This window comes from Watersipora subatra, chromosome 9, assembly GCF_963576615.1.
Source record: "Watersipora subatra chromosome 9, tzWatSuba1.1, whole genome shotgun sequence".
Taxonomy (NCBI): Eukaryota; Metazoa; Bryozoa; class Gymnolaemata; order Cheilostomatida; family Watersiporidae; genus Watersipora; species Watersipora subatra.
The window spans coordinates 52,413,638-52,432,212 of record NC_088716.1 but is presented as its reverse complement, the minus strand read 5'-3'; the positions used below and the strand labels follow the sequence as shown (position 1 = coordinate 52,432,212).

Genomic DNA, 18,575 nt, shown 5'->3' with positions numbered 1-18,575 from the left:
CAGCTATACCGGTTTCAAGTTTTAAGTTTTAAGATGGTCTAAGACCATCCGTGATTCTGTAAAAAAGCTTACCGTGCAATCCTTACGCTGTACTACCAGTGTGATTATCCCTAAACAGTACAGAATAATCTTTCTGTCTACTAACCCATGACTAACTCTCTAATGTATTCCCGATATGTTGAGTTTTTGGTAGATATTCCCTTTTTCTTGCAATTATATATCAAATGCCTGCTCATTTTCGATAGAAAAAAGAGAGAACTTAGCACAATCAGAGTGGAAAGTAGCATAACTTGGAGACTTGTATAAACATTTACTGTTGCAGCAAGGTAGAGTTTGGAGATGTCTTCACGGTTGTTAATATGGCCAGCGTGTTTCCGACAGCGTTCAGTCACAGAGTATACGCTATTCTTCAGGATACTGACAACTCAGAAACATTTATTGTTGTACTAGATAGGGCTGTGGTATCCATGCCTCTATTGACAGACAATCCAGCTCAAAGCACAGTTTTGGTGGGCAGTTTATTAGAGGTTGGGTACAGAGAAGGCAATGGGACGGATGCTAGATTTAACTCTATTCGTGGGATAGTTCCAGTGGCAGAAGGCTACATAGTTTCTGATTCTGGCAATCAATGTTTGCGCCAGATTAAACCTTTGGCAGAGAATAGTAGAGAGATGGTTTGGATGACATCACGGTACGCGGGAAAGTGTGGTATAAATGGATATGCGAATGGCCATCGACTTGATGCTAAACTAAATTTTCCCAGATCACCTGTGAGACAAGGAGACGCACTGTATTTCACCGATTGGAGCAATTGGATCAGAAAAATAGACATGAACAGCGAAGTGGTAACACCAATTCACCAAACAGGCCATTCAGCTGAGTCACTGATCTTAGGCCCGTACAAGCAGGAGTTTTTTGTGGGCACCCAATATGGAATCTTGCATGTTCAAAATGCTAAGCAGAGGTGGTTAGTTGGCTGTCACGAAGCAACATCCGACCAGTGGAATATAGCAAGATTTAGCGAGGCGGGATTTGCAAAGTTGACTACAGTTACTAAATGGAGTGATGACTTGCTGCTGGTCCCTGACAGTCATGTAATTAAAGTTGTAGACATGGACTTACAAAATGTTGATGTCATCTGCTCTGGTTAGTCTGATAACAGTTATCTGTCTGCCAAGTGTTTACCAACTTTTATTGTGTGATTCAACTAATCGTAGACTGTTAGAACATCTACTTCCTGATTCTTTAATTCAATTTAATTTGACTGGAAATGTTTTAAAGTCTTAGCTAGAGTGTCCCATCTATGTTACATCTTGTAGTAAAAAGCAACAAGCAAATGTAACATTTAAAATTTAACAGCTTCATTAGCAACTGAACCACAGTTAACACTAGCTAACTCAATACTGAGCAAGGCCAGCTGACTAGCTAGTAGGTAAGCAACAGATAGGAGGGATGATTCATCCTAAGCTATTTATAGAGCACTAGCTGCACATGTCTAAATGTCTAGACAGGAACAAAACTGAAATTTCGTGATAGTGCATACATATAAACTTCTCCCTCAATAGTTTTAACGTACCACTTGCTTAGCATCCGTTAGTTATAAGCTTGTATGGAACTCAGGTCTGTGTCTAACACGTTGTGGGTATCTACGAACTGTATGCGATTTAGCGAGTGTATTTGATAAATTGCCTAACTGAATAGGTGTTGGGGGAGATTCAACACCAGGTGTATTTATTTTCATTTGTAATAGGTTAGCGTGACGCTTCCAGATACCTCAAACAGTTTTCACTGCGTATAGCATAACAACCAGTTTTTTAGCACTAGTTCCTGCTGACCATTTCGGTTGTCCGCTGCAATTTCTAGCACAAACCAATGTCTCTGGAGTGAAATATCTGCACGATTCGTCTGGTGTTAAAGTAAACGACTGCTTATTTTTTTGGCTGAAGTAGAGAAAGCAGATTACGAGGCTGCCTTCTGTGTAAAATTTCAGATGGTGACTTCCAGTTTAAACTTGGGGAGGTAAACAGCAATAGGTAACAAGGAACAACTGTAGTGCAGTCTTTATTTCTTCTCATTCAGTGCAATTCTTGTCTAAGCTTCTCCTGAGAGACTGAACAAACCGTTCTGCTTCACTATTAGATGCTGAATGAAATGGTGGAGAAGTTAAATGCTTCATGCCATGTGCTGTACAGAGGTTCTGGAACTCTTGGCAGTGAATTGAGGCCCATTATTTGTTACGATAGTCTCTGGTAGGCCTTCATTAGTGAAGATGTGGCATAAGACTGCAGTTGTATCTAGAGAAGTTGTCTTGCTGACCTCAAGCATAGCGACATATGGATATTGTGAATATAAGTCAACACATACCAGCCACATTTTTCCTTTGAATGGGCCAGCATAGTTTAGGTGGATGCGCTGCCACGTTTTTTTTTCTGTTTCTGGCCACATGCTGAATGGATGAGCTGGATTATTAGCAGACACTTGACAGGGTGCACATGCATGTACTGTTGTCTAAGTATCCACATTGACTGTTGGCCACCAGACATAACGACGAGACAGCTACTTCATTCGGACCACTCCCCAATGACAGGTATGCGGCAAGCCTAGTGTCCTGCTGACTGATTTACTAGGAACTACCACTCTGGTTACCTCGTCACGTTGTAGTAGTGAGATGTCATTTTTAACAAACAATGACATCTCGTGCACTCCAGAATGGGCGCACCCAGTCCTGACTTTTATGAAGTTTGCAAGGTCAGGTGCTGATGGTCACCAATTGAATGACCTCCTGCAGCTTGGCATCTATAGTGGTTTCTGCTTGAATTCTTTTAACATTCAGCAAACAAGATTCTAATTCATGTCTTACAACATGAGATACCTTCACATTATCCTGTAATTCTATCTTGTCAAAAGCGTGCTATGGACCAACAGGAAACAGTGAAAACCCATCAGCATTGCTATGTTGTTTTGTTGGATTATAGCGAATGTTTTTTACTGATATGCCATGAAAGTAAGCGCCCAACACTGAAGACGTTGTGCTGTCAGCACTGGGATATTTTTGTCTGGCAAGAAAATGGTTAGAAGAGGCTGATGGTCGGTCACAAATGTGATCTTGCGTCCATAGAGAAATTTGCAGTACTTTGTTACCCTATATATTATAGATAAGGCCTCTTTTTCAATCTGTGAGTACTTCTTTGATAAACACTTAGAGTTTTGGAGGTATGGCACAGAGGCCTCTTTACCCCATCTTTTACTCGCAGAAGTAAGCACCAATTCAATGTTGAGAGGCGTCGGTGGCAAGAATCAGGGGTCTGCTGTCGTCGTAATGAGTAAGCTGTGTAGCATCGACAATGTCTTGCTTTGGTGTGTCAAACGCTTTGTCATGTTCAGGCCCTCACATAAACTTAGTGTCTTTGTGTAGACACTCATAGAGTGAAGCAGCCTTTTCAGGTAGATTAGGATGAACCTGCCATAGTAGTTTATTTTACCAAGAAATGCCTGCAGTTCTTGTAGATTAGTAGGGTGTGGCAATTGTTTAACTGCATTGACTGCAGACTCCGAAGAGCACTTGCCATTTTTGTCAATGACATAATCTAAATACTCCACAGAATCTTTGAAGAAATCACATTTATCGCGTCTAATGCGGAAGTCATACTCCTGAAGGCATGTAAGCAGCTTCTCAAGATTCGCCAAATAAGCTGCCTCATTTTGACTGGTTACAATTAGATCATCAAGATATGCTGCGACTTCTGGCAGATCAGCAATCATAGCATCCATGCAGCGACGAAATTGTGCCTGACTAGAAACAACACCAAAGCGTATTCTATTGTATTGAAATAGACCCAAGGATGTATTAATGACACACAGTTTCTTTGCACTGTCGTCAAGTTCAAGCTGATGGTATGCATCTGCCAAACCGATCTTTGAGAAATGTTTACCTGCAGTGAGTTTCTAAAGAAGTTCATCCAGCTTTGGCAGAAGATGATGGTCTACTGATATTCATTGGTTTAGGGCTTTGGAGTTGCCACATATGCGTACTTTGTTGTTGGGCTTAGATACCACAACTATAGGCGCTGCATAGCCACCGTGGTCGGTATGTTTTAAGGCATCATTCTTAACTAAGCGTTCTAAGTCTTGCTTCACAGCTTCTCGATGAGAAAAAGGTGTGCTCCTAGGTTTGAAGAATGCAGGTTTTGCATCAGGATTTTGATGTCTAGGTATTTTGGTTTTAGTGCACAAGTCTAATTTATCCTTGAAGACATCAGGATATTTAGCAGAGAGCTCAGAAAGTCTTCTGTGTCCTAGCGATTGGTCGGTAACAGCTTGTGATGATCTTGATTTAGGGCTGCTAAACCCGGTTCAGATAAGCCAAATGTGTCACTCCAATCTAGTCAAAAAGGTTGGTGCCATCATTGGTGTCAACAACAAGTAACCAAAGATCAGTCTTATGTTGTCGCCCTATCTTCACATCAACAATGCAGACATCTTTAACTGGAAGTTGGCGGTTTCCATTGCCTGTCAAGCGTGTGGGCACAGCAGGGAGGGAGGTGAACCAAGTCGTCTGTAACCTTCTCGGCTAACCGTGAGCACGTAGCACTAGTGTCCCAATGAAATCTAGCTATCCGACCATTGACTTCTGTGTTTATCCAAATCTGCTTACCAACTTGCTCAAACACACTGGAAACAGACTCACTCACAGCATTAGTCGATAGTTGCTCTGCGGGGAGATCCACTTGGTTTTCAGATTGACAGATAGAACTTATGCGCCCAGAATGTTCTGGGCATTTTCTGGGCACCCAGGCAGATTCTGCATCCAAGGCATCTTTTAGGACTTTGTTTTCTATCATGTTTATGTAGCAGTCAGGATATGACTTGTTGCGTTTGTATTGAATCGGTTGTCCTTGACCTTTGTGTTGGATCCGTTTCTGCTGATACTCGCCTGTCATCCTGTTTACAAAAGCTAGAGGAATCTCATTAGGCTCACCTAAGATAATTTTCTCATTTTCTGTGGCTCTCACATACGTTGAAGCTTTCTTGAGAACATCTTTTAGTGTATGGTCTGGTTCAAGAAAACATTGCCGTCAAACATCCGGATGCACGGTTTCTTTGATTACCATGTCACGTATCATTTCAGCAACGTAACTTTGTTTACAGCTGTCACTCTTGCATGTAAAGTGGCAATCACGAGCTTAACCACAAAAATCAGTGGCTCAGTCAGCATAGGTTTGTGCTGGTTTCATTTTGCGTTGATAAAAAGTATATTGAGCAGCCTGAGTATGAGGGAGAGAGCAAGAAAGAAGAGGAGAGAGAGAGGGAGAGAGAGGAAGAGAGAGGAGAGAAAGGGAGAGAGAAGGAAAAAGGGAGAGAGAGGGAGAAAGAGGGAGAGAGAGGAAGAGGGAGGAGAGGAAGAGAGAGAAAAAGCGAATGAGAGAGAAAGAGAGAGAGAGAGAGGAAGAGAGAGGGCAAAAGAGGGAAAGAAGGAGAAAGAGTTAGAGAGGTAAAGAAGAGAGAGAAGGAGAAAAAGAGAGAGAAGGAAAAAAAGAGAGAGAAGGAAAAAAAGAGAGAGAGAAAGAGAGAGAGAGAGAGAGAGAGAGAGAGAGAGGGAGAGAGAGGGAAGGAGAAATAGGGAGAAAGAGGGAGGGAGCGAGAGAGGGAGAGAGAAAGAGGGAGAGAGAGAGGGAGAGGGAGAGAGAGAGAGGGAGAGAGAAGGAGATAGAGGAAGGGAGAAAGAAGGAGAAAGAGGGAGTGGGTGAGAGGGAGAGGAAGGAGAGAGAGAGAGAGAGAGGGAGAGAAAGGAGAGAGAAAGAAAGGGAGGGAGAGAGTGAGAAGGTGAGAGAGGGAAGGAAAAAGGGAGGAGAGAAGGAGGTAGAGAGAGGAGAAAGAAGAGAGAAAGAGATAGAAATTCTACGATTTATATAATTAACATAGAGTTAATGTTAAGTTCCTTTGGTTGCTACACAAACACGGAGTTATCCTTGGTTCACAATTTTGTTATACCATTAAAATTATTTATTTACTTATTGGCAGAAACTAATTTTGTATGATCATAACTTTTTAAAAATAAGGCGCTAAATACAGAAACAAACTAGAAGCAGTTTTATTAATAAAACAGGATGATATGATGAACGAATAACTGAGAAAGCTAAATAAAGAGTCAACAATAGGCCTACTTTGCTGTAAAAAGACATTGCAGTACTCCCACAACAACATCTCATAAACAGAATTCAATACGATTAATTAGCTAGAATTTAATATTGTAGGACAAGAAGGCATGTCTGATGGCTCTGTGAAAAGTTGTAAGCTATATTTAGCTGAATGTATAACTGTGCTTCCTAACTTGTTAGTGATTGGAGATAACTCTACCATTCGAATGTTACCATACCAGTTCACCGACCACAGCACCACGGCATCATCAGGTATTGTACCACTCACCATAGTAGTACAGTCACAACCTTATTGCTTGTAACAACAACACCTCTGGACACATTTGGACTAGCTGATTATTATTAGGAAACAAAACTGTTCATCATTTGCTTTTTTTGTCAACCAGATACTAGTGATCATTTGTATGCAGAGTTAAGACCCACCACATTAGGAGCAATCTCACGAACAAGATCTTCCACAATGCCTAGTAACACTCCAGGATTTCCTGCAGTGTCTTTTGATACCACTCAGTTACCGAGGTCTGATAAGAAGCCAGATAGGTTTTGTAAAGAGCCTGATCCTATTCCCAATGCCAGATACACAAAGCTGCCTAGTTACCCAGAAGGAACGGAAATCTATTACCAATGTGTAGACAGTTATAGTACAAGAGATGCTACTAACAGCAAGCTAGTCTGTATAGCCACTGACGTTGATGAGCTCTGGGCAGGTCCCCATATCCATTGCAGACTTTCTAAAGCATTCGGTACGTATAGCTGAATGCCCAGCATTGCACGAGTAATAAAAAACAGCTTATAAACAGTGGCAAGTAATGCATTTGCCATTAGATAAGTTGACTAACTAGCCAATAGCAAAACTTAAACTAGTAACTTAAACTTGTGTAAATCTTTACCCTAATAAAAGCCATGAAGTCAGTTTGTAATAATTACGCTACGTGTCAGGATCTCTCACGCAATCATGATCTTCAAACGTGCTAGTAGTAACCAATAGCATTGTACAAGCGTTTTACTAGTGTAATGAGTATATGCACACTTATGCTATTGTATAGCAATGTAGCTGCTTGGCATAGGGAATAGTGCACCTGTCTGCACGCCTAGTTCTGAGTTCAAATCCAGTGCGAAGCAGATTTTTTATTCCTAAAACTTTATTGCTATGACCAAACATACAGATTACAAATGACAAACTCTGAGATTTAGCTATACGGGGCCTCAAAATATGATTTTAATCCATTCCAAAGTTGGCATCGTATGGTGAAAAAGTTGTATGGACGGGTATAGAAGCCACAATAATTATATAATGCAAACATGTCCTAGTAAAAACCATCGAAATTTAACATGCATATTGTACATATTAATAATCAGCAACAAAATAATATGTTAACCTTAGTAACTATAGTTACCAACGGTAGCTTTAGTACATTTAGTGTATTTATTGCTTATGATCTGCATTAAAATGTAACTTTGCAATGTGCTATGTGCAGTACATTCGTTTAAGAATTTTTACCTTCAAGATAGACGTTTGTATAACATAAACGTTGAGTTTAGCTTAAATAAGTTTAGCTTTCTAAAAGCGCACTTAAAGCTAAGTTTTAGTATGTATTTTTAACTACTTTACTGAATTTCCTTTTAATATTTTACTTTTTATCCCTAAAGTTTTATCACCTAGTAGTTTCTGGCTTCGTTTTGTTATGTAATTCTAGCAGATCTCATTAAAACTTTTTTCAACCTAACTAGGCAAAAAAGCCCGAATGATGCTGCTTTCGTAATGAATTGGATTTTGTTAGCAGGTTAAGAGAAATTTTCTATCCGCTGACCTTTTGTTGGAAGAGATCACAACTCCAACTTTGCTACTGGTTTTAAATGAAAAATATTGCTTTGTTACATTCGAGCATTGCTGAACTGAAAAAAATTGGTTATTATGTCTCTTTTATGTGTTGTGACAATGTTTTTGCGAACAGCATTTCAATGTTTTTTTGTGACATACGCAACAAGCACACTGAATGCCAAATTCAAAATGGGCGAAAATTTTGTTGAATTCGTATGGTGAAATAAGATTCGTATAAAAAGGTAAAAAAATCATCATGTTCTACTTCGTAGGGTGAAAAATCGTATATCAGGATAATCGTATTCTGAGGGTACATTGTATATATAAATCAGTGTTTGTTTGCGGGTCTTTCATGTACCCGATTATAATGAGAGAGATTTTGGAACGAAAAATCGATTTGGCACTGGTGTTGAACTTGCAACCTCCAGACTTGCAGACAGGCGAGCTTATCACTAGGGCAAATGGCTACATCGCTATACAATGGAATAATTGTGGTCATACTCATTACAATAGTTAAAATCTGCTCGCTTGAAGCACTTGTGAAAATACTATTGGTTACCACTAGCATGCTGAAGATCATGATTGGTTGGATGAGAAATCATGACGTGTAATGTAATGAGTATAAGCATGGCTCTTATTATAGTAAGTTAATTTACTAGCATAGAGGTTAATTATAGCTAGCTTAAGTTACTAGCTTAATTTACTCACAGTCATTAAGGAAAGAAAGTTAGCTGAGGGCAACTACATTATCCGCCCATGTTTATAAACGGTTTTTTATTACCCGTGCAACACCCGCGCATTCAGCTATTATAGATATACTAGCTGTGCTACCCGGTGTTGCTCGGGAAATAAAAACGTCTTGGGACAAAAAATTGATTTGTATTTAACAAGTAACAACATTTCCCATTCTAACTTTCAAACTACATATCATGAGAGAAGTGTTTTGTGCAGTTAAAATAAATTAAGAGCAAAATAAAAGCAGCTGTAAAGGCTTTAAAACTTTGTCAAACAACCGTAATTTTCAAACTACATATCATGAGGAAATGATTTTATGATAATAAAAGCACTGGCACTAGCACATGGCCAATGGAAAATTCCAGTAAGCTAGTTAATAAGCGCTAGGCTTCTAATGACAGTACGCCATGCCAATCAGCGTTGTTCAGCTAAGTTATTCTAGTAATAGCTATAGCTGGAGGGATACACATACACACATATCCACACACATACATGCTTTGAGAATTATATATATATATATATATATATATATAATGTAATTCTCAAAGTATGTATGAAGAATATGTCTATATATAGACATATTCTTTCACTTATTAAACAGTAAACTAAATACCAACATTTTGATAAAATTGTACAAAAATATACAAAAATGAGAGCACAAAAGGGTTGAACACACAAGCTTAAAATGACATGATTAGTGCTACAATGTTCATGATTACAAGCATTCCTCCACTGCTTCTGTGTGAGATCGACAGACTGAGGTTTTATCCTATTCATATTGAAAAGCATATTTTCATCATACGATTTGAGTGCACAAAGGTTAATGTTTTTTCTAGGACATGTATCAATCACAATGTTTACACGCTCTTATGTGAGAGGGTAGGCTCACATTTTAGTTGGCTTCATCTGATTAGTTGGATCGGAAGACAAAAAGCTTGATAACAGTTTTTACAACATGACATAGTGACAAAACAAAATTCAGCTTCCTGTTAGCGGATTTTAATCTGAAAGGGATGTGTTGGTCCCCAAAAAGGTTAAAAAACAAAAGATTAACATGTCTCAGAGAAGATTAACATGTCTCAGAGAAGATTAACATGTCTCACAGAAGATTAACATGTCTCAGAGCAGTTTTTTAAACTTGATCAGTTATTGATCACCTCTTTAACTCCTGTATCCTGTCAACCAGTCTTTACAGTTCAGAGGTTACAACCCATTGTATCATTAAAAACTTTATGCTTCACAGGATCATAGTTCATCTGCTGATCATAATGCGTTAGGGTTATTGTATATAACTAAAAGGGTAAATTTAGTAGTGCGAACACCAAAACTAACCACAATCGAATGTCTAAGAAACTGAACTTAATCTGTCTGTCGTTAGAGCATTATCATGACACTATAGCATTTGCTAGCAGTGATATTTCTGTTATCTTTGATGCAGATTGCTAGGCTGCTTTCACAACAACAATCAGTAACACTGAGATTTGAATATATAAATGGAAGTTTCACTGTCACTTGTTAAACTTGTCACTTGTCATTTACACTTGTTAAACTGAATGATTGTTTAAACTAAACTAGGTTATTTACAAGCATAAACTTCTGTTATATTTGTTTATTAAATGATTTATTTTAGCTACAGTCTTAGCCTTAGCACCTGCAACCATCATAACCTTTCTAGCGCTGATCATTGTAACAGTCAAGTGGTACAAGGACCACAAGAGGTTGCGAGAAGTTGAATCTATAACAGCGCGCGACACCCAACTCGCAACTCGTCAGTTACCATCTCATCCAGCAGTGCCAACAATTCCTGATAGATATGAAGCCTTGTATGACTATTCACTCTCAGATTTTGATGTTTCGAACTCAGGAGATAGTAACTCCATCAGCACGTCTATATCTTACATTGGACCAAGAAGTTTTACCCAGCGCTCCAGCAGTTGACGTAACCTTGGCATTGCTTAACACCACCAGCCGTTTGCCTTCTAATCTTCTGTCACGAGGTTTTATTTTGTTCTCTCAGTTGATGGTTGCTCTGGTGTTTATTTGACATAGATATTGTTTAGTTCTTACAAGTTTACACCCTTTTAAACTGTCTACTTACTGCGGGCTTCGAACAGCCTTGATGAACCCATCTATAGTTTGATATAACTGCCTGCTCCTTGTGACCTGCACTAGTAATGGTCACACTGACACTTATATGACTTACTTATAGCAAATACATATATAGGACTAGCTGCATTACCCGCCTACAGTAACAGATTCACGTGCAGCATAAGGTTGATTGAGAGTTGGCTTTCATGCTGTAAAACAACTCCAAATATGCAGTTACATCTCCCTCTCTCCATCTCTCCCTCTTTCCCCTCTCTCCGTCTCTCCCCTCTCTCTCTCTCCCCTCTCCCTCTCTCCCCTCTCTCTCTCCCCCTCCCTCTTCCCCCTCTCCCTCTCTCTCCCTCTCTCTCTCCCCCCCCCTCTCCTTCTCGCTCTCCCTCTCTCTCTTCTTCTCTCCCTCTCTCCTCTCTCTCCCTCTCTCCGTCTCTCCCCTCTCTCTCTCCTTCCCTTTTCCCCCTCTCCCTCTCTCTCCCTCTTTCTCTCCCCCCTCTCCTCCTCGCTCTCCCTCTCTCTCCCCTTCTCTCCCTCTCTCTCTCCCTCTCTCCCTCTCCCTCTCTCTCTCCCTCTCTTCCCCCCTCTCCTCCTCGCCCTCCCTCTCTCTCTCTCCCTCTCTCCCTTAGTTCAACGCAACACATGCGGATAGACAACATTTTTGGTTTTTTTGTCGGGCGTATGAAGAAACAGTTTTCGGCGTGTGCCTACTTTTGAGCAGGCGACGTATAGCTGGTCATGGCTGATGCAGGGTGACAGTAAGTCGATAGCAGCTGCTCTCTTTTTTTTCACAATAGCGTATCGCAACCCTCGGAGTACTCGTGAAAGTTCTGTAATAGTAAGTTACAGTAGGCCTACTCGTAGCTGGAAAAAAATTAGTAACTCGGCTGCTGAAGGAAATGAACAAGACCCACTATCACGAACAGCGGCAAATCCAACGTTATTAAGTAGTGGAGATGTGGCAATTCATAGACAATACAACATCGTATAAGAAACACTTACATTTTTGATGTGGAAATTTAGTAGGTGAGAAATGCGTTTTTCCAGTGGCTCCAAGAAACAAACGTTTACGTGACCTTCTCGGTACACGTTGGCAGTAAATATTAATTGCATGTAAATAACTACTCGTTAATTTATTTAATTTAATGAATAGTACATTTGTATAGCTGTATAGACACCTTTGTATAGGCCGCAGAACTCAGGAAAGGTGCTTTTTAACACGGCAGAAGATTTGCCGTTTAAAAAGCATGCTAACCGGGGATTTCGGTTAATGCGCTCGAGCGGTGAAAGAAAAACAACAGAATCGCCACACCTTTATATAAGCCGCTTGGCTCAAATCGTCAGAGAAAAGTAGCGGCTAATAGTCCATATTACGAAATTACGATATTACGAAATTACGATAATTAGTACTCATATTAATTCGGTTGGCTTCGTTCGACCGAACGGAAAAAGAAAGACCGCTCTATTATTTATTTACCGTTACTACACATATTAATTCAGTTCGCTTCGTACGACCGAAATTCGTACGACGATAAAAGAAAAGACCGCTCTATAAGGCTGACAATCAATCAATCACACAGATACACAGACAACGATTGCCGTTTATATAGTAGATTATTGCAAAACAACGTTTTTCCAGTGGTTGCAAGAAACAAATGCTCACATGACCTTCCCGGTACACGTTGGCAGTAAATATTAATTAGATGTAATTTACTACTCATTAATTTATTTAAAGAGTAGTAAATTTTATTTAATTCACTACTAATATTTACTACTAATTTAACTTTACTACTTACTCATATTAATTAAGTTTGCTTCGTACGATCGAATCGAAAAAGAAAAGACCGCCATATAATCTATTTATACTGCTCACATTTGGGAATTATCGGTAACTCGATATATCGAGAAGACGACTCATATTATTAGCATATCAGTATTTATCGTCCATCCTACGATGAATAGTAGGTTACGTATTATAATAGAGGCGTGTACTAACAAGATATTCCCGTTAATTCGCCCTAGCGGTGAAAGAAAAAACCACCGACTAGCCGCGCCCTTATATAAGCCGCATGGCTCACAAACCATCAGAAAAAAGTAGCGGCTAATAGTTGGAAAAGTGTGGTACTCTATAAAGCGGACAGACAGATAGACAGACAACGATTGCCGTTTATATAGTAGACTAACTGCATTACCCATCTACAGGAATAGATTCACGCGCAGCATAAGGTTTATTGAGAGTTGTCTTTCATACTGTAAAACAACTCCAAATATGCAGTTACATCTCCATCTCTCCCTCTTTCCCCTCTCTCCCTCGCCCTCTCTCCCCTCTCTCTCTCTCCCTCCCTCTTTCTCTCCCTCTCTCTCTCTCCCCTCTCTCTCTCTCCCTCCCTCTTTCTCTCCCTCTCTCTCTCTCCCCCCTCTCCTCCTCGCTCTTCCTCTCTCTCTCCTTCTCTCCCTCTTTCCCCTCTCTCCCTCTCTCCGTCTCTCCCCTCTCTCTCCCTCCCTCTTCCCCTCTCCCTCTCTCTCCCCCTCTCTCTCCCTCTCTCCGTCTCTCCCCTCTCTCTCTCTCTCTCCCCTCTCTCTCTCTCCCCCCTCTCCTCCTCGCTCGCCCTCTCTCTCTCCTTCTCTCCCTCTCTCCGTCTCTCTCCCTCTCTTCCCTCTCTCTCTCCCTCCTTCTTCTCCCTCTTTCTCCCCCTCTCTCTCCCTCTCTCTCTCCCCCCTCTCCTCCTTGCTCTCCCTCTCTCTCTCCTTCTCTCCCTCTCTCCGTCTCTCCGTCTCTCCCCTCTCTCTCTCTCCCTCCCTCTTCCCCCTCTCCCTCTCTCTCTCTCCCTCTTTCTCTCCCTCCCTCTCCTCCTCGCTCTCCCTCTCTCTCCCCTTTTCTCCCTCTCCCCCCTCTCTCTCTCCCCCCTCTCCTCCTCGCTCTCCCTCTCTCTCTCTCCCTTTCTCTCCCTCTCTCTCTCCCTTAGTTCAACGCAACACATGCGGATAGACAACATTTTTGGTTTTTCTGTCGGGCGTATGAAGAAACAGTTTTCGGCGTGTGCCTACTTTTGAGCAAGCAACGTATAGCTGGTCATGGCTGCTGCAGGGTGACAGTAAGTCGATAGCAGCTGCTCTCTTTTTTTTCACAATAGCGTATCACAACGCTCGGAGTACTCGTGAAAGTTCTGTAATAGTAAGTTACAGTAGGCCTACTCGTAGCTGGAAAAAAATTAGTAACTTGGCTGCTGAAGGAAATGAACATGACCCACTATCACGAACAGCGGCAAATCCAACGTTATTAAGTAGTGGAGATGTGGCAATTCATAGACAATACAACATCGTATAAGAAACACTTACATTTTTGATGTGGAAATTTAGTAGGTGAGAAATGCGTTTTTCCAGTGGCTCCAAGAAACAAACGTTTACGTGACCTTCTCGGTACACGTTGGCAGTAAATATTAATTGCATGTAAATAACTACTCGTTAATTTATTTTATTTAATGAATAGTACATTTGTATAGCTGTATAGACACCTTTGTATAGGCCGCAGAACTCAGGAAAGGTGCTTTTAAACACGGCAGAAAATTTGCCGTTTAAAAAGCGTGCTAACCGGGGATTTCGGTTAATGCGCTCGAGCGGTGAAAGAAAAACAACAGAATCGCCACACCTTTATATAAGCCGCTTGGCTCAAATCGTCAGAGAAAAGTAGCGGCTAATAGTCCATATTACGAAGTTACGATATTACGATAATTAGTACTCATATTAATTCGGTTGGCTTCGTTCGACCAGATGGAAAAAGAAAGATCGCTCTATAATTTATTTACCGTTACTACACATATTACCTAATTCAGTTTGCTTCGTATGACCGAAATTCGTACGACGATAAAAGGAAAGACCGCTCTATAAGGCGGACAATCAATCAGATAGACAACGATTGCCGTTTATATAGTAGATAGAGAACAGCGTTTTTCTAGTGGTTGCAAGAAACAAATGTTCACATGACCTTTCCGGTACACATTGGCAGTAAATATTAATTAGATGTAATTTACTACTCATTAATTTATTTAAAGAGGAGTAAATTTTATTTAATTCACTACTAATATTTACTCCTAATTTAATTTTACTACTTACTCATATTAATTAAGTTTGCTTCGTACGATCGAATCTGTTACAATCTTGCCACAATCAATACTCATAGAGAATTTATTCTTCAGCCCTGAACCCTTGTATATAGTACATATCAATCAATTTATCTTTGTATAAGCTATCCTGCATTACTTATTTGAAGTCATCCTCTCATGTAAATTTTCTTTTAACTTTTACACAAATAATCTCAAACTAAATATGAATTGTTCACTACTATCTTGCATTCAGGATTCTTCTACAGTTTCCGTTTTATTGGATAATATGCCTGCAAATAAAGGCTTTTTGTTATTTTGTTATCAGCAAAATAAAAGATTACTAATTAACTAACGATCGAATCGAAAAAAAAGACCGCCATATAATTTATTTATACTGCTCATATTTGGGAGTTATCGGTGACTCAATATATCGAGAAGACAACTCATACTATTAGCATATCAGTATTTATCATCCATCCCTACGATGAATAGCAGGTTACGTATTATAATAGAGGCGTGTACTAACCGGAGATTCCCGTTAATGCGCCCTAGCGGTGAAAAAAACCACAGAATAGACACGCCCTTATATAAAAGTAGCGGCTAATAGTCGGAAAAGTACGGTATTCTATAAAGCGGACAGACAGACACACAACGATTGCCGTTTATATAGTAGATATAATATAACTATACTATAACTAGGATATATATGTGTATATATGTATGTATATATATACACATACAATGTATATATAGATATATATATTATATATATATTATATATATATTTATATCATTGCGATGATAGTGTGCAACATAATCATTGTCAAAGCTTATTACCAGTAGTCTATGTTTGTCATTTTTTTGAAAGTGTGACAAATGTGAGTGTGAAAAGTCTTGCATGTCTATACAAACATACACCATTTCAGTTCCTCAAAGAATTACTGAATGACTGATAAAAAGTATTAACTCTATTTGAGTTGACGACTTGAACATTATTCATAACATTGAGAGCGATGGGAGGATGATAAAATCTGTTAACTCAAATGCTCAACAAGCCAGCAGCCAGGATGCTTTTGCATTTGCCAAACTTAAGCAATAAAACATAAAATGGGATACCTTATGTTATAGTTACTGATGAGAATATGAACCTCTACAAATGTAACTTGACATGAGCATACAAACCTCTATGAATGTAACTTACCATGAGAATACAAACCTCTATGAATGTAACTTGACATGAGAATACAAACCTCTATGAATGTAACTTGACATGAGAATACAAATCTCTATGAATGTAACTTGACATGAGAATACAAATCTCTACAAATTTGACTTGACATGAGAGTACAAGCCTCTACAAATGTGACTTAACATAAAAATACAAACCTCTTCGAATGTCATTTAACATGAGAATACAAACCTCTACAAATGTGACTTAACACGAGATACAAATCTCTACAAATATTTTTTGACATTTCGTGACATGCGGTACAACACTTAAATGTAAAGTATTGGTCTTGCTAACACAACGCAAAGTACTCTTCACAACCTGAATGTCTGCTGTCTAGGCTATCTACACACCAGGTTTGTTCCCTTTAGGCTTTACCAAACCCTCCCTTTCCATTTAAGACAGGAATTATGACTGATGATGGCCTATAGTATAAACGGTCATTACTTGAAGGTTGACTTGCAACAAAATTCCCATTACAGTTATTTGATATCAAAAGATTCACCATGTTTTACTCTGCTGTGTTGTAGGTGCAAAATAAGTAAAAATGTGATAACAAGCTCTTAAAAGCTCAAAAACTAACAGTTAATCGCCGCCATCACGAGACCGCCATAGGTTAAAATCTCTTTCCAAAACGGCTCAAATGGGACGTAGTTATACAAGATGGTTTATGTATACACTTTCACACAACCTCATTCGTCAAAATATTTTCTCAAATATACTTCACGCATTCAAAAAAACCATGTCTATTGTTCTTACGCGTCTATTTTATCGTCATTGTAATGCTGTCACTTTCAGCACTGATATTTTATAACCTACCGTAAAAATTCGTTTAATTTTTTAACCTTAGCTCGAAGGAGTACATATCATAGTCTGATAAACATGATGAGCCTGTTGGTCACCTGTGATAATCGAAAAGTTTATGCAGAAAATAATCACGAAGTATAGGTCACATGATCAGATTACGACTAGACGATTAGACCAAGCCGAAACAAAACTGTAAAGTAGCGAGTATCTATATTTGATACAGGGTCTTCGGTAAAACCCGAAGTGTTTGTCATAAACTAGTGCTACAAGAAGTTTTATATTGAGCCTTTTTTGGCCTTTCAATTTACGTAAGATCATCACGTGACAAAACAGTAACCAAATGTAATGACAACGTCAGAGAAATAAACTGATTCCAATCTACGGCGGCGTTTCGTTTTTGAGCTTTTAAGAGCTTGTAATCACATTTCCACATATTTGGCACCTACAACACAGCAGAGTAAGACATGGTGAATCTTTTGATACCAAATAACTGTAATGTGAATTTTGTTGCAAGTCAACCTTTAATTTTTTCAAGTCTGTCCTTCCTATATGACGTTAAGTTCTTCAACAGCTTTGACATGAGCTATTCTCTATTATCTTCTCACTGTCCTAACCCGTAGAGTTGTCTTCTTACTGTCCTAAACCTTAGGTTTGTTTTCTCGCTGTCATAAGTTATGGAAATTGCGTTTTTAAATGTTTGGCAAGAAATTAGATTAGCACTTTGATTACTAAAACATTTGTTCTAACAACAGTTTCTGGTCTTTCGACTGGCTTCATAGTGAGTTCAGACAAAGGAGTCTTAGATTACTATTATTACTATTATTAAGTTTATACATCAATCAAATATAGAAGAATATCAGTGTGAAGATTGATACAGAAATTCCACAATGTACTCTGGATATGCTGCAGCATCATGATAAACTACAAAAATATTTGGGTTCGCAATGTTATTTACTGAAGAATGACAACCTTGCAGAATAACATCTTTTGGTGACATGTTAGACTGACCTAAGCAAGACCGGCCTACCATCACTTTGGATAAAATTACTTCTTTCGCTCTAAACGTCCTACTTATAGAAGCGGAGTAATTTGATTCCAGAGCAAAGTATGTGCCCCTTCCATAGGCAACACCTACAACATGAATATAATAGTTCAACCATGTTATTCACTATATAGCTATAATTATGGTTGCTACATATAGTTACTAAGTATCCATACAGTGATTGTGTAGAGACACAGCCCATGTGACGCTGCAATACCATCATGGAAACAGTTGAGTCGCTCTCATTCTGTCATGAATCAATGTTGTTGTTTGGTAGAGAAACAACCGTGCAATTTGCCATCTTTTGGCCGTGGAAATGAATGCAGCAACAAACGACGTCTCACTTGTGCATGCACATAGGTCTTGCTTGACCTTGACATAAGACATCGCATAACCATCGCTCTACTATTATAGCGCCCTATAGAAACATAATCTTCTTGTCAGCACAACGTAGCGCTTCAGGACTGGTGAAACTACATGTAGATGTCACTACACTATATCTGGATTTTAACTCAAAAATCATATCAAGGTTTACATATGCCACCGGTGCTCCTAAATCACAAGTTCTTAACCTGAGTTCCAT

At 39.3% G+C, this 18,575-nt stretch overlaps 1 protein-coding gene across 1 annotated transcript; it reads left to right on the top strand.

Moving 5' to 3' along the window:
- Positions 1–825: 825 nt before the first annotated feature.
- Positions 826–10,890, top strand: LOC137403762 (uncharacterized). The gene is made up of 4 exons (XM_068089792.1): positions 826–1,146; positions 6,255–6,410; positions 6,569–6,901; positions 10,346–10,890. The coding sequence occupies exons 1-4, from the start codon at positions 831–833 to the stop codon at positions 10,651–10,653; spliced, it is 1,113 nt and encodes a 370-aa protein (XP_067945893.1). The 5' UTR covers positions 826–830; the 3' UTR covers positions 10,654–10,890.
- The last annotated feature ends 7,685 nt before the right edge of the window (positions 10,891–18,575 follow it).